This window comes from Barbatula barbatula (genome assembly GCF_947034865.1).
Source record: "Barbatula barbatula genome assembly, chromosome: 20".
NCBI classification, from domain to species: domain Eukaryota; kingdom Metazoa; phylum Chordata; class Actinopteri; order Cypriniformes; family Nemacheilidae; genus Barbatula; species Barbatula barbatula.
The window spans coordinates 11,594,784-11,620,141 of NC_136783.1; the positions used below are offsets into that span (position 1 = coordinate 11,594,784).

Sequence of the window (25,358 nt, forward strand, 5' to 3'; positions counted from 1 at the left end):
GTGGCATGAAGTCACAACGTCTCGTTCCCTCCATCAGGGAACCGAGGTTACAGACGTAACCGAGACGTTCCCCTTCAGTCGGTCTCTCGACGTTGTGAGAGACTGACTGGGGATCAATCTTAAACGCCACAGCGCTTGCACCGATATCACGACCTCTAGCGGAGCGACCCTGACTGGGCTAGCGAGTCCCAGAGTGCTACCGCGAGACGTAATCTTCCAGTCATATAGTATTGGTCATACCGAGAAGCCTCTACTGACGGCCTCACGGACAGTGGCGTACGCCTCTAGTAGCGAGGAGCTGTCCGGAGCCGAACACTGGGGAAACACTGCTCTCCTCTTAGAAGAGTGTGCTACGGAGGCCACATCCTACCCGGAGGGGAGGTACATGTGGAGACATGACATGGTCTCCCCGGCGGGGAGAACAACATGCGGAACGGTGTTAGCCCGAATAGGGGGACGATCCAGGTGGGATTACCACCGGCGGGGAGGTCACAGATTCACCAATCGGGAAATCCTGAGTGAGGAATTCAACACACGGGACGACCCAAAGGGGAGTCACTACGTATGGGGCACTAGTCCTAATACAGGGGTCTGCCTGAGCAGGGATGACTCTACCTGTAACGGACCTGGTTCTAACAGACGGCTCCGCCCAGTCTGTTACCAAGTGCAATGCTTAGTGATGGATGGAATGCCTATACTTCGCCCGAGAGGGGAAAGTAGGTAGGCTACAATAGCGCACTAGTCTCACCTGGTGAGGGGAGAAGGCGCTTTCGCAGGCGTACGCCCAAACCAGGAGCCCACCCTAAACGTTGGCGGCGTTTAAGGGATGTGCTGCAACTGGTTCCACGTGGAGATTGTAAAATCTCGTGAAGGTACTGGGCGTAGCCCAACCCGCAGTTCTACAATGTCTGCCAGAGAGGCGCCCTGTGCCAGTGCCCACGAGTGGAGTGGGCTCTCACTGCCAGCGGGCACGGCGATCCTGGGATTGGTACCCAGTGCGCCACTTCTGTTTGGAGACAGCCCCCCCCGGGTGCCGTCTCCCAGAACAGACAAAGAGCTGCTCAGAGCTTCTGAGGCTCTGTGTGCGGTCCAGACCGAGGCGCAGCGCGCGTACTGGACACAACACATAGAAAGGTTGGGTCTTCCTCTCCGGAGGGGAGCGCCTGCAGGTTCACCACCTGGTCCCGGAAGGGAGTAGTGGGAAGCTTGGGCTCGTTGTCGGGATAGGATCTCAGGACCACGTGAGAATTACCGATCCCGAGTTCCAGGCACCTTTGGGACACAGAGAATGCCTGTAGGTCCCCCACCCTCTTGATGGAGGTGAGCGCCACAAAGAGTGCATCTTTCATCCGACTGAGGAAGATTGGCAATACTTAGGGGCTCACCAGGGCCGTACCAAGGCCCTGTAGGACCCCATTAGGGTCCCAAGAGGGTACGGAGCGCGGCCAGGGTGGACACACCCTTCTCGCGCTCCTGAGGAACCTGGTGACCAGGTTGTGCTGACGGGGATACTTACCTGCGGGTCAGCACTGATCCGATCAGGCAACTCCGCGGGTTCTCCTCCCGGGGAGAACACCAGGACAATTGGCGCCACTTATAAGCGTATGACCGCCTAGAGGCGGGGCTCTAGCCTGTAAGACAGTCTCCCGGACCGCTAACGGGCAAGCCCTCGTCCCGTCCAGGGGCCAGGCATGGAGGTTCCAGAGGCCTGCGTTGGGGTGCCACAACGTGCCCTTCCCCTGCAACGGAAGGTCCTTCGTCAGGGGAATGGGCCAGGGGGGCTGTCGTCAGATCTACCAGATCCGAGAGCCAGGTCTGGTTGGGCCAGTATGGCACCACTCACCAGAACCTGATGCCCCTTCTCTGACCTTGCACAGGACCTGTGCAAGGAGGCTCACTGGGGGGGAAGGCGTACTTCCGCTTGTCCCGCGGCCAGCTGTGTGCTAGGGCATCCGTGCCGAGGGGACCCTCGGTCTTGGAATACCATAGCGGGTAATGGGTGGAGTCCGGGGAGGCAACAGGTCCACCTGTGCCTGCCGAACCGCTTCCCACATGAGCCGGGCTGCACGGGGATGGAGTCGCCACTCTCCGTGGGGAGTACACTGTCGAGAGAGCGCATCGGCTGTCTGGTTCAGGTTGCCCAGAAGAAACGTGGCCCGCAGGGATTCACCTGCTGACTCCCAAGGAGGAGGCGTCGGGCGAGTTGTGATAACTGCGGTGAGCGTATGCCGCCTTGCGATTGATGTACGCTACGGCAGTCGTGCTGTCCAACCGGACTAGCACGTGTTTGTCCTGCACGAGGGGCTGGAGCCTCCTCAGTGCCAGAAGGATTGCCAACAACTCTAGGCAGTTGATATGCCCACGCAGTCGGGGACCTGTCCACCGCCCCGATACTGCGTGCCCACTTGCACACCGCACCCCACCCTTGCAGGGAGGCGTCTGTCGTTCCCACGACACGCCTCGAAACCTGTCCGAGCGGGACCCCCGCTCGGAGAAAAGGTCAAGTCTGACCAGGGTAAGAGAGTGCGAAGGCACTGAGGCGTTACCGTAATCCGCCTGGTGCCGGCGTGCCACGCCGTCCAGGGAACCCGACTCTGTAGCCAGTGCTGAAGCGGCCGCATGTGCATCAACCCGAGAGGGATTACCCCCGTCGAGGACGACATGTGCCCCAGGAGCCTCTGAAAAATCTTCAGCGGCGTCGAGGGATTCTGACTGATCAACCTCAGACAACGCAGCACTGACTGTGCACGCTCGTTGGTGAGACGTGCTGACATACGGACAGAGTCTAGTTCCATACCGAGGTAAGAGGTGCTCTGCGCGGGGGAGAGCTTGCTCTTCTCCTGGTTGACCCGGAGGCCTAGACGGTCTAGGTGCCGAAGCACAAGGTCCCTGTGCGTGCACAACACATCTCGCGAGTGTGCCAAGACAAGCCAGTCGTCAAGATAGTTTAGCACTCGCACGCCTTGCTCCCTGCCAGGAGCTAAGGCAGCCTCCACTAGCTTGGAAAAAACCCGTGGAGACAGGGCCAGACCGAATGGCAGGACCCTGTACTGATTCGCCCTTCCCTCGAACGCGAACCGTAGGAACGGCCGGTGTCGGGGGAGAATAGAGACGTGAAAGTACGCGTCCTTCAGGTCGATTGCCACGAACCAATCCTGGTGACGTACCGAGCCCAGGATGCGCCTCTGCGTCAGCACTCTGAACGGCAGCTTGTGCAGGTGCTTGTTCAGGTGCCGCAGATCCAAAAATGGGCCGCAGCCCCCCGCCCTTTTTTGGGCACGATGAAGTGTAAAACTCGGACGACATCTCGGTTATAGGGACGGGTTCGACCGCACCCTTCGCCAGAAGGGCGGCGACCTCCTGCCGAAGTACGGAAGCATTCTCTCCTCGTCGAGGTGTACAGAATGCCACGAAACTTGGGGGGGGCGCCTGGCGAATTGGATCGAGTAACCGAGACGGACCGTCCTCTCTATCCAGTGTGACGGGCTGGTGCGCTACCAAGCGCCCAAGAACCGTGACAACGGGACCAGAGGGACAATCTGCCTCACCGTGCCGGGGGAGGCTGGTTCGGTGGCTGACAGTACGGTCACCTCGCACAGGGGGGACCCCCAGGGAGGTTGACGGCTCTGTATGTTTACCTGCTTCAGGCGGCCCAACGCAATGTCCGGAGGAGATTGCGGTCGGCGGCCCGATCCATCCCATACACCGTCTGGACGAGAGTGTTGTGGAGGAAAACCCAGGGGAGATTTGTCTCTTTGAGAGTATGTGGGCGCCGGACCCTGAAAAGGGCCCAGACTCGATGGAACGCGGCAGGCAGCGTCCTTTTCCGATCCGGCATTGGAAAGGCCGGGATTCGGGCCCAGTAAAATCTCCCCCTGGTTCGTCCCGTCAGGGCCGCTTTAAAGAGCCTCTTGGCGGGCTGCTGACGGGGAACAGATGCCCTCTTCCGCGGGGGTCCACCTCTGGTGGGTCGTCCTCTGGGAGGTTCCTTAACCGGAGGGCCGCCGCGGGAGGGCAGGGCTGCTGGGAACCAGACTGTGCCCGAGACCATGCCGACCTGTTGGCGGGCACGTTGCCGCGTGGCAGGATCTGTTCGATCGCCTCAGTCTGCCAGACCGCGGAGAACTGCCGTCCTCCACGGTATCACCAAGCAGCCCTGCTTGCGAGATGGGCGCATCCAGAACCGACGTTCTGGGCGCCGCTCACCTGCGCAAGACTAAGCCACAGATGCCTCTCTTGGACCACCATTGTGGACATCGACCGACCCAGTGCACGTGCCGTGGCCTTCGTCGCTCGTAGCGCGAGGTCTGTGGCAGTACGTAGCTCTCATACGAGTTGGGTCGAACTTCCCGTCGTCCAAATCCTTCAGGACTTACCTGAAAAACCCGGAGGACCGCCATGGCGTGGAGAGCGGAGGCGGTTCGTCCAGCAGCACTGCAAGTCTTCGACGAGTGTCGAAGAGCTTACGTGCTCTGGACGGGAGTCTAGGTCGAGCCCCCCCCAGTGGCAGCTGTCTGCGGGCACAAGTGGCCCGCGACTGCACGCTCCACGCGGGGAACGTCAACATAGACTCTAGCCGCCCCACCAACCAGGGAAGTCACAGCCACAGAGCCCTCCGGCCTGAAACGCGCCAAAAGGAGCGCATTCCAGGACTTGGCGAGCTCGTCATGCACCTCCGGGAAAAATGGTAACGGAGCGGGGCGTGGCTTTTGACCACGCCCCCGAAACCGCGCATCTAGCCGCGAGCGTTCCGGCGAGGATGTTGTTACACCCTGCAACCCGATGCACGCGGCTGCCCGGGAAAGCATGGCCGACATCTTAGCCCGAGTCTCCTCCGGAGCTCTCTTCCGCATCCGATGCCAGCAGGCAGCTGTCCGACGCAGCGACACAGATAGCGTCATCATCCGTGTGCGAAGTCTTACCACTATGAGACGGCCGTCTGCCGCTCGTAGGGGACGAACCAGGTGAGCGTGAAGAGGTATAGATGGTCCGCGAGCGTGAAGCTGACGGAGCGACATCTATCGCGTCCCTAAATCACCCCCGCCGCTCGCCAAAGCGGTCAACCTCGCCGAAACGGCAGCTGAACACGCCTGGGAAACAGACGGGGTGGTGGCAGCGCTCGAAAGAACGTAGCCAACCGTGACCGCAACACCCTGATTGCTATGTCCGCACACACGGGACATTGCATCAGTGAAAACCTGCCTCAGCATGCTTGAGCCCCAAGCAAGTGACACAGGAATCATGGCCGTCAGACTCCGGGATGAGTCTGTCGCACCCAAGGATACAGCTACGAAACATGCTCGTAGCCGGAGGGACTTACCTCTTAAGGTCTGTAGCCTTCTGCCGAAACGCCCAGGGGAAGTCCACCGAAAGGAGAAGTCCGCTGCTCCGCGTCATAAATCCAGCAGGTTTTTCTCGAAGTCGAGTATCGCGTGTAGCATCAGCAAACACACAGGTTCCGAAGAACAAAGGATGAGTGAATGACCGCCGCCATCTTCCTTTATACCCGTATGCACGGGGCGGAGACTGGCGTGCGCGTGCCATTCGCCAAGCCCATTGGCGTTTTATTAATTAATTATCTCGGAGAAGGTAGGTTCTCAAGATCAAACCCCAGTCAGTCTCTCACAACGTCGAGAGACCGACTGAAGGGGAAACCTGTATTGATAGCACATAAATATTATCCAACTGAACATTCTTCCAAAGAAAAGCTTCACTTAAAATACAGCAGTGCTTCTGATATGTCTTCAGTATTTATTGTGTTCTATTCAAGATCCATCCAGGTTATGCTACTCTGTGTAAATCTGCTACATCTGATACATATAATGGAACCTGTAATTATAGTTCTGTGATACAATACGGCACGTGCATATAAGACACATAGGCATGTATATCATTAGCATTCTTTAGTGGTTTGACTATGCCTTATTTTATTCAAATGAGGCAATTAAATTAGTGAATATGAAGTACAGTAATTTACATCGAGGTGTACCGCACGAAGAACTTTAGTTCCCGCTGGATTATGTTAAATTGCTGAGTGAGTCCCTCCCCAACTTGATAATTGGGGTACATATTCCATTAATCATGAATACAAAAGCGATAAATATGGTCCTAAGGTCACAGTCTGGAGGACAATGTTTCACACAGTAGGTTATAGGTTTTTCTAAGCTAATCTCATCACTCTCACATACCCTGCAACCCATGCACACACACACACAGCCCTAGGGAACTGGGTTAGAAAGCCAGTCAGAATGGGAGAGCTAATGAAAACAAATGATAACTTGGATTGGATATAGTACATTTTAGAGCAGTCTGAAAAATAATCTATTCAGAGACGCTACGACACTCTATCACATACATAAGTCTTTTTAAGCTTAATGTAGAGATGTAAGAAGCATCAAGTACAGCTCATCTCACTTCATTGATCTACCAACAATGTAACAATGTTAACATGATTTAGTATTCCTCTGATGTACACAAAACAAGATATTTTGAACTTTCAATTGTTAAAAAGAGAAAAGCATAGGAAATGTTTTGGTTACCCACATTCTTCAAAACATCTTGTGCAGAAGAAATAAACTCATATAGGTTTGGAACAACTTGAGGGTGATTAAATGAAGTGATTGACAGATTGTTGTGCTATGTCACAATCATCTCAGTGTTTCATTTTAGTATTTCTGGATTGATGATCTTAATACAAATTTATTATCAGACAATATGGTAATCAACACAAAAAGACACAAAACATTGACAACTAAATATTTGAAAATGAATTCAAAAGGAAATATGATGTGCTAGTAATTCCTTGTATTCATTTATTTTATTTTAGCAAACAGTGCTGCACAACAGAGGCTTAATGTAAAAATTAACACATGGATACAATTGTGTGATTATAATAAAATTATTAAAAAATTATATAAAAACATTTATATTGGGGGGTTGATGATAATTGAGATACTGTGTACGTCTGACCATAGTTCCCTATCGATACTTCACTCGTACTGCGTAATCATGGCGAGCCATCCCCGGTGTGTCAGATTGGGTTCTGGGTATAATATCTCAAGGATATTCACTCCAGTTTGCTCGTCGTCCCCACCCGAGTACAGAACTCAAATTCACACGTTCTGCGCACGGAGTTGAGGAACTTACTGGACAAAGGAGCCATAGAAATGGTTTCTCCAGACCAAATCGAGTCAGGCTTCTACAGCCGATACTTCCTCGTACCAAAGAAGGACGGCGGCCTCCACCCCATCCTCGATCTCAGACATCTAAATCGCACCCTTATGAAACGGCGCTTTAGAATGATCACAATCCTCTCGCAAATACGCCCAGAGGACTGGTTCTTCTCTCTGGACCTGGAAGATGCATACTTCCACATCCAGATAGCCCCCCGTCACAGACGATTCTTGAGATTCGCCTACGAGGGGGTTGCATATCAGTACATGGTCCTTCCATTCGGACTCTCTCTAGCTCCCAGCACTTTCACAAAGTGCATGGATACGGCTCTTTACCCTCTCAGACAGAAGGGAATCCGCATTCTGAACTACCTTGACGACTAGATTGTTCTAGCCCAGTAGTAGGCGAGCTACGGTCCCACAGATCCCGCCTCCTCAATCATTTGAAATGCCTGGGCCTCAGGATCAATCTTGCCAAGAGTGCACTGTCCCCCAGCCAACGTATATCGTTCCTGGGGGCAGTCTTCGACTCAAAACGCATGACTGCCAGAATATCGCCAGAACGAGCTCTGGCTATTCGACGGCTTGCGGCCTCATTCACACCCGGGGTTTCACGCCCCCTCAGGGTTTTTCAGAAAATACTGGGCCTTATGACCTCCGCATCTTAGGTGCTGAGTCTGGGCATCCTCCGGATGCGCCCCCTCCAGTATTGGCTGAAGCCGAGAGTTCCTCCACACGCTTGGCGTCTTGGACGTCTACGTGTTTTGGAGAACCAAGCCTGCGTAACCGCCCTAGCCTCGTGGAAAGATCCCCTTTGGCTAGAGCAGGGTATGCCCCTGGGCTCCACGTGCAGCCGGAAAGTGGTCATGACAGACGCCTCCAACACGGGTTGGGGGGCTCTGTGCGACGGCGAACCTGCCTTCGGCCTCTGGTCGAACCAGGAAGGAAACCTCCACATCAACTACCTGGAAATGCAGGCAGTATGATTGGCTCTCCGCTACTTCCTGCCGGTGCTAAAGGATCGCCACATCTTAGTCCGATCAGACAGCATGACGGTGGTATCTTACATAAATCACCAGGGAGGCCTCTCCTCAAGACGCCTTTTTTCCCTGGTATTACGCCTCTTGGAATGGGCCCAGTCCAATCTGCGCTCACTGAGGGCAACTCACATTCCAGGCAGACTGAACCGGGGGGCAGATATGCTATCTGGGAGCAACGTTCCTTCGGACAAATGGACGCTCCACCCCATGTTGGTTCAGCGAATCTGGCAAATCTTCGGCAAGGCAGAATTCAACCTCTTCGCCTCAGAAGACAATACTCATGGCCCAACGTACTTTTCGAAGGGCAGGGACGCCTTGGCACACACTTGGCCCAACCGGCTCCTCTATGCTTTTCCCCCGATCGCGCTCTTAGAGCAGACGATCAGGAGGATCAGGGATCAAGCGCACCGAGTGCTATTGGTAGCCCCTCTGTGGACAAACCAGCCTTGGGTCGCAGATCTCTCTCAGCTGCTAGTAGCAGCCCCGTGGCCCATTCCCCTGAGGCGGGACCTCCTCTCTCAGGCAGGGAACACGATATGGCACCCCCAGCCAGAGCTGTGGGCTCTACACCTTTGGCCTCTCGACGGGAGCCTACGGACCTCCCCGAGGGCGTCCTGAACACCATATCCCAGGCTAGAGCCTATGCCCTCAAATGGTCTGTCTTCGCCTCCTGGTGTACACCACGTACTCTTACAGTTCCCACTTGGGATCAGCCCTCTAAAGAGCCCTCCCTTTGAGCCTCTGCTATCTGTGGACCTCCGTTCCTTAACGCTCAAGACCGCTCTGCTTCTTGCTTTAGCATCGGTGAAGCATGTGGGCGACCTACAGGCTCTCTCTGTGAGCCCATCCTGTCTTGAATTTGGGCCTAACGACGTCAAGGTCATCCTCAAACCAAGGCATGGCTATGTACCTAAGGTGCTCTCTACTCCGTTCAGAGCACAGGTTATTACGCTCTCTGCTCTCCCCTCCTCCGAGCGGGACCCAGAGCCTAACCTGCTCTGCCCAGTCAGAGCATTAAAAATCTACATTGAGCGCTCCACCCCATTCAGACGGTCGGAACAGCTCTTTGTGTGCTTCGGTGACCGCACCAGAGGGTCTCCGGTCTCGAAGCATAGGCTGTCAAAATGGATAGTCGAGGCTATATCGCTGGTGTACTGCGTTCCTTGCCGTGCTACGAGCTGCATTGTCGTTGCTTCAGTCGAAGTAACCTGAGGACTCTATGGCGATGCGTCGGCTTATATAGCCGTAACCCCCGCCCCTTCTGGCGGGTATCATCGCCATTGGTCCGGCAGCTCCGCTACCATTGGTTTAAAGTTTTACTTTTTTCCAACCAATGAGCGTGCAGTTTTCACTGCGCTATTGAATTGCTTCAGTCATCGGAGAAAAATGAGTTTTCCCCATAGCGTCCTGCTACGCAGTACTCGTTCCCGTATCTCAGGGAGCCGAGGTTACGTTAGTAACCGAGTACGTTTTCCTTCTTCTTTTAACCAAATCAAGTCAGTCTTTTTTTCAGAACGTTTACGTGACATAAGCTTGCAATAACACATTTTGAGATGAAAATTGGGTGTTGTGAAGTGTGAATTGCGGCGAAACAAAGTCAGAACTGAGAGACAAAAAATCACAATAGGAAGCGGAAACAGGCTTAATATACAAATGGCATAGCTACTAAACGCTTTTAAACAATATTAATTTAAAAATAGGCAGATCTGAAAATATACTGCACATATATAATATGTCAAACTAATTAAAATGAATTTCAGCAGTATGGATTATGCTCTTTTATGAAATGTCATATTATACTACCGCTGTATAAAAATCTGGATCCTGTCTTGACTTTTAGCCATATTAGCTTAGGTCTATTTGAAAGGGGGTATATTCGCCTACACAGATTCACTCTTCTCCCTGGATATGCAACCTTGTTTGTGAGAGAACAAAGAGAGCAGGTGCGCTCTGTCATGTGACATGAAAATAACACTTTTTAATGCATACAACAAGACACTATTTGGTTCTATCTGCATTTTCAGCACAGCGGAAATCCTTGCCCCCCTGGACCCCACTTTGAGAACCCCTGATTTAGGGCACAGCAATTTCTTTTTATCCTTAATATTATTAAACCTGCCGGCTCCAAACATTAGGCTGTTATAGTGCGTGTTACGTCCTACGGTGACAGTAGTGGTGGGTTTTGCTTTCCATGTTTTTTTTGTGTGCAGGTAAAGCCAGCTGAAGGTGATCTCCTTGATTGAAAACAGGTCCTCTCGCGTTGGTCGCCTTCTCAAGAAAAGGTTTAAAGCCTGACGGATCTCGAGAGAAAAGGCAGCAGTGTGTTCTTCTTTGTTGTTGTGGCTGTTTACTACTGGTTGTATTTCTTGATTAAGTCTATGCTTTATGATGCTATATCGAGATAGAGACATTTAGGTCTGTGGTGAATTTAATTGTTAAAACTGAACCTCTGTCTTCCGTTCCCCTGTAAATTGTGTAAAAATACCTAAACTGGGAAGTCTAGGGAGTGTGTGCCCTTTTTTTCTTTTTCGTGTTACACATTTCTGTTGTCTCTGGTGTAATTTTAGGAGCCATTTGTATTTTTTGTTTTTTTAGTTCTTAATGACGTTTTCTCCTAACCTAGACTGGGAGGAACGTAACATGTTTATGGGTAATGAAGCTCATGTGAAGATACCCAAAACAAAGAGCCGGTGCGTAGGCACTGCGTCACTCACAGGCTGACTTTTTCAAGGCAAGGTTGTCAAGGCCAGGAAGTCTCAGTTACTGAAACAACAACGATAAAGCTGTGCTCCCCCCACCACACCCACTCCCAAACCACCAAGTGTATCTCTCCATGTATGCGTATATATGTATATGTGATTTGTATACATGTGTTTGAAAGGAATGAAATAAAGTCTGACGCAATTGGCTGCCAAGATGCAGACAATGACATCATTAGTACTCTGTCGCAAATGTTTAATTAAGGAGCATTGTTCAACAAATAAGACCTTTGCAATTATGGGAAACACGGTCCAATGTTGCGTAATATAGACCACTTAGAAAGATGTAAACGCTATTCCAGTAGCACTTCTTATTTTTGAAATCTTACATATAAAATAAAATATTAAAGATTTTCTGTTCAAACATTTCTGTTTATGTCCTCCAAAGTACTCTACATAAAATAAGCAAGCATGTGCAAAATGTCATAATTCCAGTAAAAACACAAGTAAATCTCGTCATAAGCAGACAGACAGGATTGCTAAAACTGGCTGATGGTATGAAAAGTAACAAAATCGATTTTCTTACCTCCTGGAGAATCTTCAGAGCCTTCACGTGACTGAGGATTGTTGAAACGAGAAAGACAAAGTTACTGCCAGTAGGGTTAATACACGTTGTTTAACTGAAAATGTCTTAAAGACAGAACAAAACTATCTGTCGAATATTGTTAAAATATAGAATGTCTTTCCAATATTTCCAAAATTTGTGAAGTTATGAAGTCAGATATGAAACAAAAACAAATTCGACAGGCCTGGGGATAACAGGCTTGCTCAGACATACTAAATCACTTTGTAATAATTCGACATGCTTAATGACTCATCGATGCGCTTCTGAAATGCAATATCTTAAGGCAGAAAGCCTAGTTATAAGCTGTCAGTTTGTGTATCAGGGAAGCTGTTGACCGAATAGGAACAGACAGAGATTAAGATGTGGTCATGGCCTGGATCAAGAGGATCCATAAACAAATGACATCAAAATGCTCTCAATAGATGATAAACAATTGGCCTGCCTCAGGATGTACAGTTTGAAAAACAAACACATGTACACATAAGCATGCAGGCACAGACACTTACTCGCTCTCCGAGTCCACAAGGTCTTTCGCAACATAGTAAGCTCTGGATCGCCCATCAATCTGAGAGCAAAAAATAAAGGGTTCAAAAACACATTGTACAGTTTGCAATCATTTACTTGGTACAGAGAAAAAGTTAGAGAGATGGAGAGACAGTCAGCGGGAGAGTGAGCGTGAGAGCAATTGACGTTCTGATCAAAATTCTCATCCAATTCTGTCAAAAGAAGACTGATTATTTCATTAAAGCACAACATAAATGAGATGGCTTTCCTGAACATGCGCCCTTAAGCACAGATGCATTATGGATGAGAGGCTGTGCTTATGGTGAGCACAAATCCACCATTGATTTGCAAGCTAATCACGGCTGTCCGATTAAGACTGTTGCTATTGAATAGACATATTTAGGAGCAACTGTATCCTTTAAAGACTGGAACATAGCTGCTACCATTGTGTAACTGAATCAGGTTTCCCACACGTTTAAAAAGATGAATTTTCAGTCATTTTCGTATTGTAGCATACAAGTTTAAAAAATAACTCGCTTGAGATTCATTTGTAAACCATTTCAAAGAGAATTGAAGAGTAATACATTCTCTTTCAAGCAAGTTTTACCCAAGCTTACACAAGCACAATATCTAACTGATGAAATAGTTAATTATTAATAATTTAGCTAAATAAGTTCAACAACAAAAATTTTACAAGGCTGAAAAGCTGTTTTCCACATTTCGATTTACGCAATGTTTTGCCAAATAATGAACAATAAAAAAAATTTACGCTTGAATACAAATTTGAATCCTTCTCTATAGAAGCACAACAAAATAAATTGTTAAAATTTACAAATAAACAAACACGGGCTGGCTTTGTTCCAGAAATGAGCTTGGGATAAATTCCTCCCAGTCTCAGATATTCTTTTCTTTTTTAAGATGAAGAAAACAAGGAAGCAGGCGTCACAAGGCCGGGGCCCCGGCTGATATTACAGTGGCGGAGGGAAAAGGTGGGGTCCAGCTTTCACTGCAGCATTAAACTAACTGCCAGGAGACTCTTGAACCTGAATCTCATAGAAATTGCACACACAGGGAATTCCACTTCATCAGGGAGGGTCCTTATTTTCATCCACAGTACTTTAACATGCGACACTGTGATTGCTTGAGTAAGGTTATGAGAGGCAGTACCTTACATAAACAATATAGAGTCAAAGTGCAGGTGTTAGATGTATTTTATCATACCACAATAATATATCAAGTCCTAGCAAGGAATAAATTGCAGATATTTGTTAAACATATTTAACAGTATACTTTTATCTCACCTGTCTGTCATAGCAATGGTCTGCACAACCATCCTCTTCCTCAGAGGTGCGTCCATGGTCTTCCTCATTGGACACAGTGGCAGGTGCATGACAAACAGGGAACGGCTCAGTGTAGGCACTGGGAATGAATTACAACAAGAGACATTCAGATGGAGTGTTTAGTTGTGTTTACTACTGAACATCTGGTAAGTGCATTAACTGGAGTGATGAACATCTCCACATTTGGACAAACAAGTTGAATTGTGCTCCTTGTGAAATCAATTATATTAACTTTGTACATATACTGTATGTCAATAAGAACCTTAACCCTGGGTTTACAAATGCACAATGCATGTCAGAGCTGTGGTGCAGTAGGCAAAAATATTGCCCAACATGTATAGTTTATAGGACACTGCCTGGTTTTCTTCTCGTTGTATTAAATTAAAAGGTTAGAAAATGGAGAACAAAGGGAACAAATTAACCCAGAGTCAAAGATGATCCTGGGGTAAAAAAAGAATTTACAAAATAATGTTCATTAGGATCTGTAAAGTATTAATTTCCTTTATAGACCAGTGTTTTTCATTTGAGGGACTTTTGTGAGGGACCCCTTCCAAAACAACATATGTATATTATTTTAGCAAAAATATAAAATGTATAACGTTCAATAAATATTGTAATATTATAAAGAAACTTATGAAGGGAATGAAACACAAATAATGTTCTGTTGACTTTGCTTTGTCTTTTTAATTTTCTGGGGAGCTTCCTAAAGCGTCAGTTTGCCCCAGTATGGAAACATCTGTCCTAGACTTTCAATTCTATGTAAATTAATGATGCATCCCAAACTCTAATGATACGAAGTTCCCTAATACCAACTGTGACCATCAGCATTTATGAAGTCCCAGGAACAATCTAAACTGTGATGGTATTGGTCACCTGAGTCCACAAGCTGTGAACACAACGTGGTGCCAATCTCTACCTATCAAAAACAAAGAAACAAACTGTCTCTTAAAAACCATGCATTTTGTATTAGAGGGCACTTTGGTGTCCAGCAGAGCAGAATTGACTCTTTGCCAAGGAGAGACTAATTCCCCTTCTTCATTTAAACAAGACCTGGGGAGTTTTTTTCTGCCCCAGCTTTTCTTACATTAGTAACACGGATGGCTGAGGCCAGATTGTGTGTACAGCTACTGTTGGGCACAGAGTACAGGCTTTGTGATCCTGTGGTGAGCACTTAAAGTGAAAAAAAAGATATAGCCCTGAGGATATGTAAATATGCACAATGAAGCTGCTTGCTATGGAGCTACATAAGCAGACTCGCATACACCTGAGGTACTGTACGGCAAAGCTTAGTGCATTTGATTGTACATTCATATGAGGCATTAAAAAACACTTTTGGACTTTTTGGATGTGAATATGGTCCCCTGGGGTAAGCTGTATTTTGTGTTAATGATGTTAGAAGACTGCTACAAGGTTTGTAAGTCTGTATGTCCAGTGTTGGCTATACAAGAGTTGGAAAGCGATAAGTATTTCGAAATTACATGAAACATCCCAAAAAACAAAATTTTGGACGTTATTAACGGTTTACTTGGGGGGCAGGGAAAATTAAATTTTGAAAAAACAATGGCAGTACATAAGATGTCTTCGCTAATACAGTGAAACAAATCAGTGCAAAATCAGTGCATGGTGTGCATTCAAAAGGTCTTAGAGGTGCCCAACTATGTGTCATACTACACAAGGATACTGTATTTTCGTAAAAAGCACGCATACACACAATGTCTGGAGGAAGTGGAAATTGCTCATTGCTCATAGCCAGCTGAACTGGGGGAGCTAAGGTGACAGTTCATTTAGAGGCCCCAAATGAAACACATAGGAGCCTTCTGGCAGGGCATCACTACAATCTTCAGTGATCTATACAGCTGAGGACTCCATTTTCAATGAAAACGGCTTGAGAGTTAGCATAAGATAAAATAAGCCATTACTTTTTACTTGAAAGACCTTTCGAATAACATCAAAATGTGACTGCACATGTAGCTTTCCTGAACGAAATAAAACCTCTCCTCTGAATTTCAGATTGATTTGTATATGTTATACTGTGGTGATTTCCACAATATGTCTATATATATATATATATATATATATATATATATATACTGTATATATGTATTTTTATACTGTATATTTGATCATATACAGTATATATATATATTTGATCACATAATATAAAATGCAATTTTTCAATTCCTGCTATGCGTAAAACAAGCCGTTTATATGCATGAACCCTCCCCGTCATACTCCCTCTATAGGCCAAAAGTGACAATTTACACAACGCTCTTGTCTCTTCAACATTACCATTTATGAGAAGCAATTACGGAGCAAAGCACTTAGGTTGCGAGCTGTTTTCTTTAAGGTACCCATGAGCTAAATTTACTGCTGAAAATTTCAGAGAAAGTGCAAAGATTTCCTATAACAGACCTATATATCCTACTGCCTGCTGATTTCCTGAGGCTTGTTGTGCGTACTTCAATTGATTTAAACTCTTGATAATAAAATATACATTAGAAAGCCCCCATGTTGCCCTGTCTGAATCAGTGTAATAGTGCTATTACGGAAGATAAGTGTCGTCGAGATGACTTCATTATCAGACTTCATTTACCAAACGTAGGAAATTTGAATGCAGATGAGAGTGATAGGCGGGAGATGTGCATTGGTTAAACTGGGAGACGTATGTTCTAGCTTGCTTCTTGGTAGCTTTAACATACACAGAATAAAAGGTCTTATTTTTCTTCTATGGTTATGTTTCATTTGTTTTATTTTTTGTGAATAACATCCTTATTATTACCCTTGTCTCTCTCATATCATTACTGCCACATTCAGCTTACATGACAGAACACTGCTTATGGTTGGATATCTGTTCCATTTTATATAAGAGACATTGTCAAAATGTTCCTGTGACTTTCCTGCAATGTTAGAAATACATGGAGAAAGCTGGGAACGATGACAACAACAACATCTTTGTGGGAGCCTTGCTTTCCTGACTGTGCCACACCTCACCTTAGTGTTTGGGTCGCAGGGGAGTCTGAGAGATCGGTATTGCCTGTCTCCACCCCATCCTACTGACCCTGTCCCCTCGCCCTTGTCCTGCATTTCCTGTAAACAGTGGCGTGGAGGCTCATTGGCTGGGTGCGTCATCCCTTGGGATAACATGGCAATGACCTGGTAACCCCAGGCACTAGGCCCAACTTGGACTGGATCAAACCAGGCCCACCTCCAATTTTATAAGCGTTTAAGTGCAGATTGCACTCAAAATACACAAAATAATGTGCTGATACAAAGCAAAAGCACTAACTAAAGATGCTCTTGGAAAAGCCAAAGGCCATTAATAACCAGATACATAATGCAAAGAAATATTTCTTGATAACAATAAGTGAATGATATAAAAAAGTAATTTGCTATATTAAAACAGGATTAACTTAAAATACACACATGCTTAAATAAACTGTTTTAACTATAAACAAGTACCTGTTCGCCTGTTTAATTTGGTTCTCAATCCTTCTCTCACTTACTCACTGACCAACAATAACTAAAAATAAATGCTCCTCAAGAAATATATTCTATATTTATGCATCTGCAATCCATCACTGTCATGTCATTGAGTCTTCATTCACCAAAGTGTAAATTTTTCTCTGCAAGCATTCAAAGCACGACAAACAAAAACAGAACCGCAGCAGAGTTTGTGGTTCTCTTGGGACACACAGCAGCTAATGGTGCAGACGCACAGGCCCATTTGCAAACATGCAATGCTGTTAGATTGCACAGCAACACAATGAGTCAATAATGTCACCAGAAGAAAAGGTTGTTGACTCCCAAATCATCTCCTGAATAATGGAGGATGCTTAAAAATGTGGCCATACACACTCTGGCCAGAGATAATGTCTAAATATAGTGAGTATTCACACAGTCCTCAGCACTTAAAAATAAGTCAATAACCGTTTACTGAGTGCTGAAGGGAAGACGTTCTCTTTTTAATTTCTTACAAATTGCTTTTATTTTCTGCTAATGCATGAGACTCTGCAGGTGAATAACTAATTTACGTTTGTACATGTGTACCGACTTTTCACAAAGCCACTTTTCTAAATAACTTTAGGTCCACATTTATTGCTGGTTCGCTTTGAATTGCCAGTCTTTTGTCTTTTAATTGGGGACTTTTATTGTAGTGGGATGGTTGCGAGCAAAGCATGACAGAAATGTTCTTAAAAAAACGACATAATCAGTGAAAAACATTCTAACACAATAAAAGCTATTCTGTACATTTTCCAGGTGTTTCTCTGAAAATCTGATTATAAAGCTACCCGAAGGGCTACTTGAAACAGTGTGCGCCTTTGACTACATTGGTGATCGACCAGAGATTTCTAATGATGACTCCAGGGTGGATAAATTGAGGGTATAGAGAGGGTCATATGGTCAAAAGAAGGTCAAAAAATCATCTCTCTTTACACCTTTGTAAATCTGTTATATCCCAGAAGCCTAATAAAAAACACACTTGAAACTTGGTTTAATAACACAACATGCTTACCCAGGGGACAGAAAACATTTCCACTGTTTTGTCATCTATTCCCCTCCACTCAGCTGCATCAGGCTGTGAGAGCATTGCAATAAAAGTGAAAAATAGCCTTATTGTTTAATCCACTTTCTCTCCAAACTGAACTATTTGTATCATTGAACCACTGCACTGTGTCCTGCCTCACATAGAGAGGATGTTCCAACAAATGTACCACCAAATCCCGCAAATGAGAAAATCAGATAAGCTCTTTTGCAAACACAGTCCATCTTTCCAAAGGCTGCTTTTCTAACATATACACAACAAAGCACTTATAAAGTATATGGCAAGTCAGGTAATAGTATCATTTTCTTATTACAAGAACATTGGCTATTTTCTGTACTACAGGTTGAACCTACATTTGTTTCTAGTTTTTGTATTTGTCTAAGAAACATGTATATGGGCCATTGCATTCTAGAGAATTTGTGCAAACTGCTGTCCCACATCAAAAAACACATTTAAGAAGCATTCAAGTATTCAAATCTTATTTTTTTACAAAGATCCTTATTTCATCTTTCGAACCCACAATAGTATATATATATAAAATATCAGTATGCTTAATATATGTAAAATCATCATTTATTGGGTACTTTCAATTGGGAGATGGGTGTTTTTTTCTGATTAATGATAATAATAATTTTATGTAAAATAAATGTGTCCCGGATTTTCATGTCACTACCAAACTATATTCTAGTCCATAAGCTGAGATTGATTTTAGCCACACCACTACCTTTTTTATCAAGAATCATAACTGTGTCCCTATCTAATAGCTACATGGTGAGTAGATCGGTATTAACAATTTGGAGTACAGTAAGTGTGTTGAAAAGTCTTTAAGGAACATCACTACCAAACATCTTGTTCTGCAATTAAGCAAACTTTTTTGGGTGTTATTCCATAAAGTTTTGTTTTTATGTGTGTACATCTGTTCAGAACTGTGCTTGCAAACCATGTGCTGATGAGCAACTTTGAGCTAGACCGAAACATATCACTGGGTATCATTGTTTAGTGAAAAATAAACTGTAGTTACAAAAGGGGAAACTATATCCTTTATTTTGGGAAATAAACAAAACTCCGTACAGTTATGCAAATCATTAGTATTTTAGTATGTTGATATAGTATGTGAGCTGTAGATTTTCTAGTAGATATTTACTCTTATATGTGCTTGCTGCGTCCGTGCAACATAGTTAGTTATTGGCATTAACATAAAATGTTGAAAGTCTGATTCAAATTAAATATTGTGATCACTACTAAAACATTTGAAAATGTGTGTGTCACGACTGAAACATGGGATGCTTTGTCAAAAATAAAGTATATTAAATTATCAACTAAGATATTTTGATAGTCTTTGGTTCAATGTATATATAAACTAATAAATCCTTAACTTTGAAATCAGTATGATCAATTGTATGCCTTTTACAAAGAAAGGATTCAATAAAGAAATCTCATAAATTACACTTGAAATATTGATCGATTTACGTGTGGAAATCTTTTTTTTAAATAGCAAAAATTATGTTTTAAAAGTGGATTTAAAATTTGGGAAGAGGAAGAATTTTCTAAAACTTACAATATGAAAATTAACTACAAAATTACTGGAAATGTGTACCTTACATTATACAATTTGCAAACATAAAAAGACTCTGGGGAAAAAACACAACTCTGATTTAGCACCAATTCTGTAGAAGGGCCAACATCTGGGTCTTCAGCAATATTTCATATGCAGTATAGAATAATGTAATACTTGTAAATGCAAAATTAATACCACATCTTGTTTATTTAGCCAGAGAGATTACAGAAAGTTTTCTAAGACTAAAAGAGGTGCAATCTGAGTTATCAGAGTGACCAAATACTCCAATTTCCTGTTAACATTGTTTTGGCCAGAACTTCCTTTAGACTTGTGTGATGGTATTGCTATTGTGTTCAGATGAAGGGATTTCAACATTCAAAATATAAGTAAACAACATCTTTTGAAATGATTTTAAAAGGATTACCTGAAGATATCTGAACAAACAGTTTTCAAATAATTGAATTAAACATTTTAAAACTGTGCAGTTAAAAAACTATACCTTTCGTTGTCTTGCTCTTGGGTGGTGGGCTTGTTTTCTATCCCTGCAAAGCTATTCATGTCCACATAACCGTCATTCTCGTTGGCAGGTGTTGCTGTCCGGTTCTGGTCCTCAAAAAACCCTGTAATAGTGACTGACCGAGTGGGTCTTCCATGTGGAATCTGAATATTCTCATAGTCTGAGTTCATTGCAGGGATGTTTTCATAGTCAGATGTGTCTGCACTTGGGAAGGAGATTGAGCGAGGCTTAGTTAGCGGCAAAGGCATGAAGGGAGGCCGAGAGCGGTCCTCAAAGGACTCCACTCTGCCGATACCCCTGTTGGCATAACTCTTAGGAACGCCTTGCCTCATTTTCCTCTCTTTGTAAAGCACAAAGGGGGTAGGTAAATCGTTACGTTGCGACTTTGCCAAACGTGATTGAAGCTGAGGGGAGCTACTTGTACTCTTGTGATCAAGCTCCAGCACCCGAACAGGGCCATGGTGGCTAGACTCAGATGATGACCTGGAGGAACGGACACCATCTCCATGGACTTTGCTATCTGTTTTTTTCCTAAATTTCAAAGCCAAGAATCTTTTAAATGAAGTCTTTTTCTTTTTGGCACTGTCAGGAGACTCGTGTTGGATTAGAAGTGACGGAGAGCTTTTGGTGACAGGCCTTTTAGTTATGTAAGCTAACTCGAAAGGTGGCGGGATGTCAACTAGAGATGTAGGTGTCGATACACTGCTGGACGACTGGTGACTTCTTTGAGAAAAGCTTCCAGAAGAAGTAATGACACAAGGCAAAGAAAGTGTGTCATCTTTTCTGTACAATCTACTTTCCTCTTTTTGAGATTTCTCACCGTCAAAGTACCCCGACAATAACAAATCTCTGCCTTCTACAGAGAGTGACCGAGGAGAAAGAAGAAATCGCCTCGGCTTAAGTGAAGGAATAATTCGACTGGCCGATGTTTCATCTGTTGGTTTGGGATGTGCATCTCCATTCTGGTCTAAGGTCACAGTGTAGTAGTCGTGAGTCTGGTACTCGGTGCCAGTCTCTTCAGGCACAGTCTCAGGCACATATCCAGGTACTTTCCCAGAGAGCGAACGAGATCTTGTCACAATGCTCTTCCTGTCCAGGGTGATAAAATTCTCGCCCTCCGAGTCGAAGCCAGCCTCTGCATAAATATGTTCATCACTGTCTGTGTCCGAGTCCTCAAAAAAAGGAACAATATGGCAATCCAGCTCTTCTATGTCTTCTTCAAACGCTTCTGTGGTGTGCGCAAAAACCACACGGTTGGTAAGTTCTGGAGTCCTGCCTACATCCAGATCTGCTGGAACAGTGATGTTGCAAAGTCTGAGACGTGGCTGGCAGCTGTTTCTTTGACTCAAGATGGAATGTCTAGCTGACCGTTCTTTTACACTTTTACCTTTTGTTTTCCTTTCCATGTTTACTGGCTCATCTTCATCTCCTATTTCGACATAATCTTCAGACGAAACACACTCCAATTGCAGGTTATCACTATCCTGGTCTTCAATATCAGCATAGTCATCAACTCCTTCATTTCTAGGCGTCTCTTTACCCTCACAAGGCATTGAAGGGTGAGAGACACCATTTTCTAATTTAGCTTGTTCCTTTTCTAGCTCTGCCACAGTGTCCGATGAAACGTAGTAAGGCTCTTGGTTCGACATTTCTTCTGTTGTGTTCTCCGGGTCCATTGGTTTCTCATTGCTGGACTCCTCTTCGGAGCATCTTACTTCTGGATCAGAGGTGCATGTCAAATCACTCGGCACAACCTCTATGACAGAGTAAGGCTCAAATGCATCTCCTGTCTCGTCTGCAAACCTGAAACGACCAGATGGGTCTTTGGTGGCGCGTTCGGCCTGCCAAGTATTGTTGTCATCAAGGGAGCCAATGACATCATAGGGGTATTCCTCACATAGTGAGGGCTGACTGCAATTTATAGCATTTGACAAAAGCCCAGTCTCATCCTCATCTGCATCATCATGGAGATCATTGTCACATTCAACAGAGTGACCACAGAGGACAGACTCCCTCTCACTATAATTAGACTGCTGGATGTCATTAATAAGGCCTGCATCTGGCTTCTCACAACTGTCTGATAATGATTCCTCAATCTCTGCATACAGACTTTGATGCTCCTTAAATTCTGCCAAACCACCTGCAGGCTGGTCATCAGAATGTGTCCCATTCTCAGGACATTCATGGGTGTTTCCATTTGCAACTACATTCTCATGAGGTCTAATATCATCAGTGTTTTTGCTGTGGTCCTCATCAGCGGAATCAAGATTTACATTAACAACCTCAACTGAATTTACAGAGGCTGTATTAGTGGTATCATCCGTGTGTTCCTCCTCTCCCATCGTTACATCCACAACAAAGTTTTCCTTAATTTCATGATAAGTGGTTTCATGGTTTGTGTCATAATTCCCAATGAACCATTTTACAGTGTCTGATAAGTCCTTGTCCATGCAATTGCCTGTAGAGTTTTCTCCTGACACATCGGCTTCTTCCCGAGAGACATCAGATTCATTGTCTAGCTTCAGCTCAAGTCTGTCTGAGGATGGTATGTCCCCATTACCCACAATGCATTGGCTGACCTCTGAGGCTAGCCTTGGTTTGGGTGCCACAGGAGGTTTTGGACCTCGGGTAGACTGACAAGGCTTTGACATCAGGGTTGAGCTCACAGTTATAATCAAATGTCTTTTCTTGAGAAGTCTGGAGTTCCTTCTAAAAATCTGCAAACAGAAGAAAAACAAATTACAGTCAGTTGTTAAATTTACAAAATCTCCAAAAATGACTGTCAACATGCCATTATGAGCTCAGCTGCTCCTTTACGGCAGCATATTGATTGATCTATATTGGCCGTTTGATTGATGAACTGCAACCTTTGACCTAAAACCTAATGAAGTGATTATACGCTAACACTAAACATTAATACAACACAACGCAGATACCTATGTAAAATGAATAGGATAATGCAATATAAAAGCGTTTTGGATAAAAGCGTCTGCCAAATGCCTAAATGTAAATGTTAACAATTAAACTTATCATAGAAATTATTTTAAAAGACCATCTTAAAAAGGCCACTGGAGGCCTTAAAGGCAATTTTTGGTGAAACTCCCTTTCTCTTAAAACTCATACACCCCTATCTCTTCCTGTTATTTGGTACCTGCCTTGACGCACGTCCTATTAAACTCACTGTGCACTTGGTGCTCACCCTGCTAAGATGTTGTTTCCTGACGCTGCTAATTAACTATTCCAGCAGACTCTCCTGGAAGGACTGCGGACAGGAAGTGCAAAGGGGAAGGACATTAACAGTGCACCCTGTCTCCTCTATGAACCCCCTCTGCCAATTTTTTTTCTAAATGAGGGCAGTTTTGCACAACACAAATACACTTCCTTCTCGTCAGTCTTCCCATGATTCACACTCTAGTGATAAATCCCACACAGCCCCCTCAGACAAATTTTTTCTAAAAAGGTCATTCCAGTGCGTTAAAGAACAATAAAAAGAGAAACATCAACATCCCAACTAAGGTCTCTTTGGCAAAATAACAGGATATGAATTATGCAACAAGAATTCCCTAAAACAAATGGTTAAACACAATGGGAGGCATGCAGGCGAAAAACAAAACTCTTCACTGTGTAAAGCTATCCGTTCATGGTCTCTCTCTCAATTTTCTATTTTCTATTTCAAGGTACGATTGTGAGTTCGTACAACATTGTCAAAGCATAGAACATATACCAAAAGACATAAGTAAAATAAGGTGCTGAGTAAGGCATCAATATGGAATGAAATATCAAATAAAGTAAATATAAATAAACAAATGAAATAGGGAAAATAAAAAAAAGATTTCAGGCAGAAACATGAGGATGGAAAAAGTAAACAGTGTATACAGTATGTGCATTGATTGTAACGTATTATGTCAGTATGTTGTTTCTGAGGTTGTGCATCTCTCTCTCTCTCTCTCTCTCTCTCTCTGTCTCTCTGTCTGTCTGTCTGTCTGTCTGTCTACATTTCATATTTATACTCTTTCCTGTAGCTCAGTGGTAAGAGCATCAAGGTCGTGAGCTCGATCCCAGGGGATTTATATGGATGTATGGGGATGTATAATGCAACGCTTTGGATAAAAGCGTCTCCCAAATGCATAAACGTAAATATAGTGTGCGTTAATGTTGACTCTTTTAATGCGAAATTTAACTTTTTCAGTAAAAGTCAATAAAATATGTTTTGCGCTACTAGAGAGGGCAATTCTTAAATTGCATAAAACAAATAACTGAACAAACACGAAGTCAACCAACCAGCGCGGTTTTACACAACATAGGCTATATATGATATTCTTTTTTTATTTGATATTCCCATTTAAATCTCTGCAGATTTAACAATTAACAGCATTCGAAAGTTTCTTACCTGAGCTCATTTTCGGATGTCATCCACCACGGCATCTGAAATACTTCCGCATTGTTCCTTGATATTCCGAAGCAAAAGTATAAATCCAGAGGTGTCGGGAATTTACTCCGGTGACATTTGTCATCAAACCTGAGAGATAAACAACACAGACTTCATCTCTTGATCGACGGCGTGACTTCCCCCAAAAATCAGTTTAACATCGACTGTTGCAGCAGGTCCCGTCAGGTCCGCGCGCTTACCGCTGAAGGAATGAGAGGGATGCGCGAGCGCTCTAATCTGCGCGTGGAGACTGAGGTGTTTTCTGCGCGCTTCCTGAGGAGGTACAGCGGGTCCCAGCGGGAATAACACAAATCCATGAGAGAAAAAACATCTAAAAAACAATAATCATCACTTTCACGAACAACAACTCCACTTGTCAGTAGATTATAAACATTTAAATGTCCCTTTTAATTCCCCAATGGATTTCTTGCTCTCACAGAAAGTCGAAATGTCTTGTTGAAATGCATTTGTATTACATCCTTATTCTAAACAGTCGTGTGGCCTTGGAAAATTTGACTTAGAAAATGTAGGTAGCTAGTTGTATCAGTGTTTAAAACTATTCAAAGGTTAATTGTACTAGTTAAATGTATAAACGGGCTGGTGGTTTTGTTGGTATGTAGCCTACTTAGTTTCTTGCGATTTAGGGAAGGCATAAATGAATTTCGCAAAACGCAGAATCTAAAAACACTTTCTTCAAGACACAAAATGTTTTGTTTTTGACCAGGCTTCCTTTCTACTCATCTGTTGGCTGATTGGAGGAAAGCAGCTCTTAAAAAACCTCTCTTCATAACAGGAAACTGCTAGGCCTATGCCTCTTTCCTACACAACAGGCAACGCTTCCTTAGCAACAAATGAACAAAGGTGCTGCGGTATCACTGCGTTCGTGATTTACACTGTATTTCCCAAATTCAAGTATTTTTAGATGGAAACA

General features: G+C 44.6%; 1 protein-coding gene across 3 annotated transcripts in view; it reads right to left on the minus strand.

The window, feature by feature from the left end:
• fgd5a (FYVE, RhoGEF and PH domain containing 5a) overlaps positions 1 to 24,679 on the minus strand; it is a 44,827-nt gene extending 20,148 nt beyond the window's left edge. For all 3 annotated transcript variants that reach the window (XM_079482591.1, XM_079482590.1, XM_079482592.1), the window contains exons 1-5: positions 24,389 to 24,679; positions 19,981 to 22,715; positions 13,342 to 13,459; positions 12,043 to 12,101; positions 11,498 to 11,528 (exon numbers count right to left, since the gene is read on the minus strand). In XM_079482591.1, the coding sequence (XP_079338717.1) occupies positions 11,498 to 11,528; positions 12,043 to 12,101; positions 13,342 to 13,459; positions 19,981 to 22,649 (2,877 nt within the window). In that variant the 5' untranslated portion in view covers positions 22,650 to 22,715; positions 24,389 to 24,679. The remainder of the gene's footprint in view (positions 1 to 11,497; positions 11,529 to 12,042; positions 12,102 to 13,341; positions 13,460 to 19,980; positions 22,716 to 24,388) is intronic.
• Between the last annotated feature and the right edge of the window lie 679 nt (positions 24,680 to 25,358).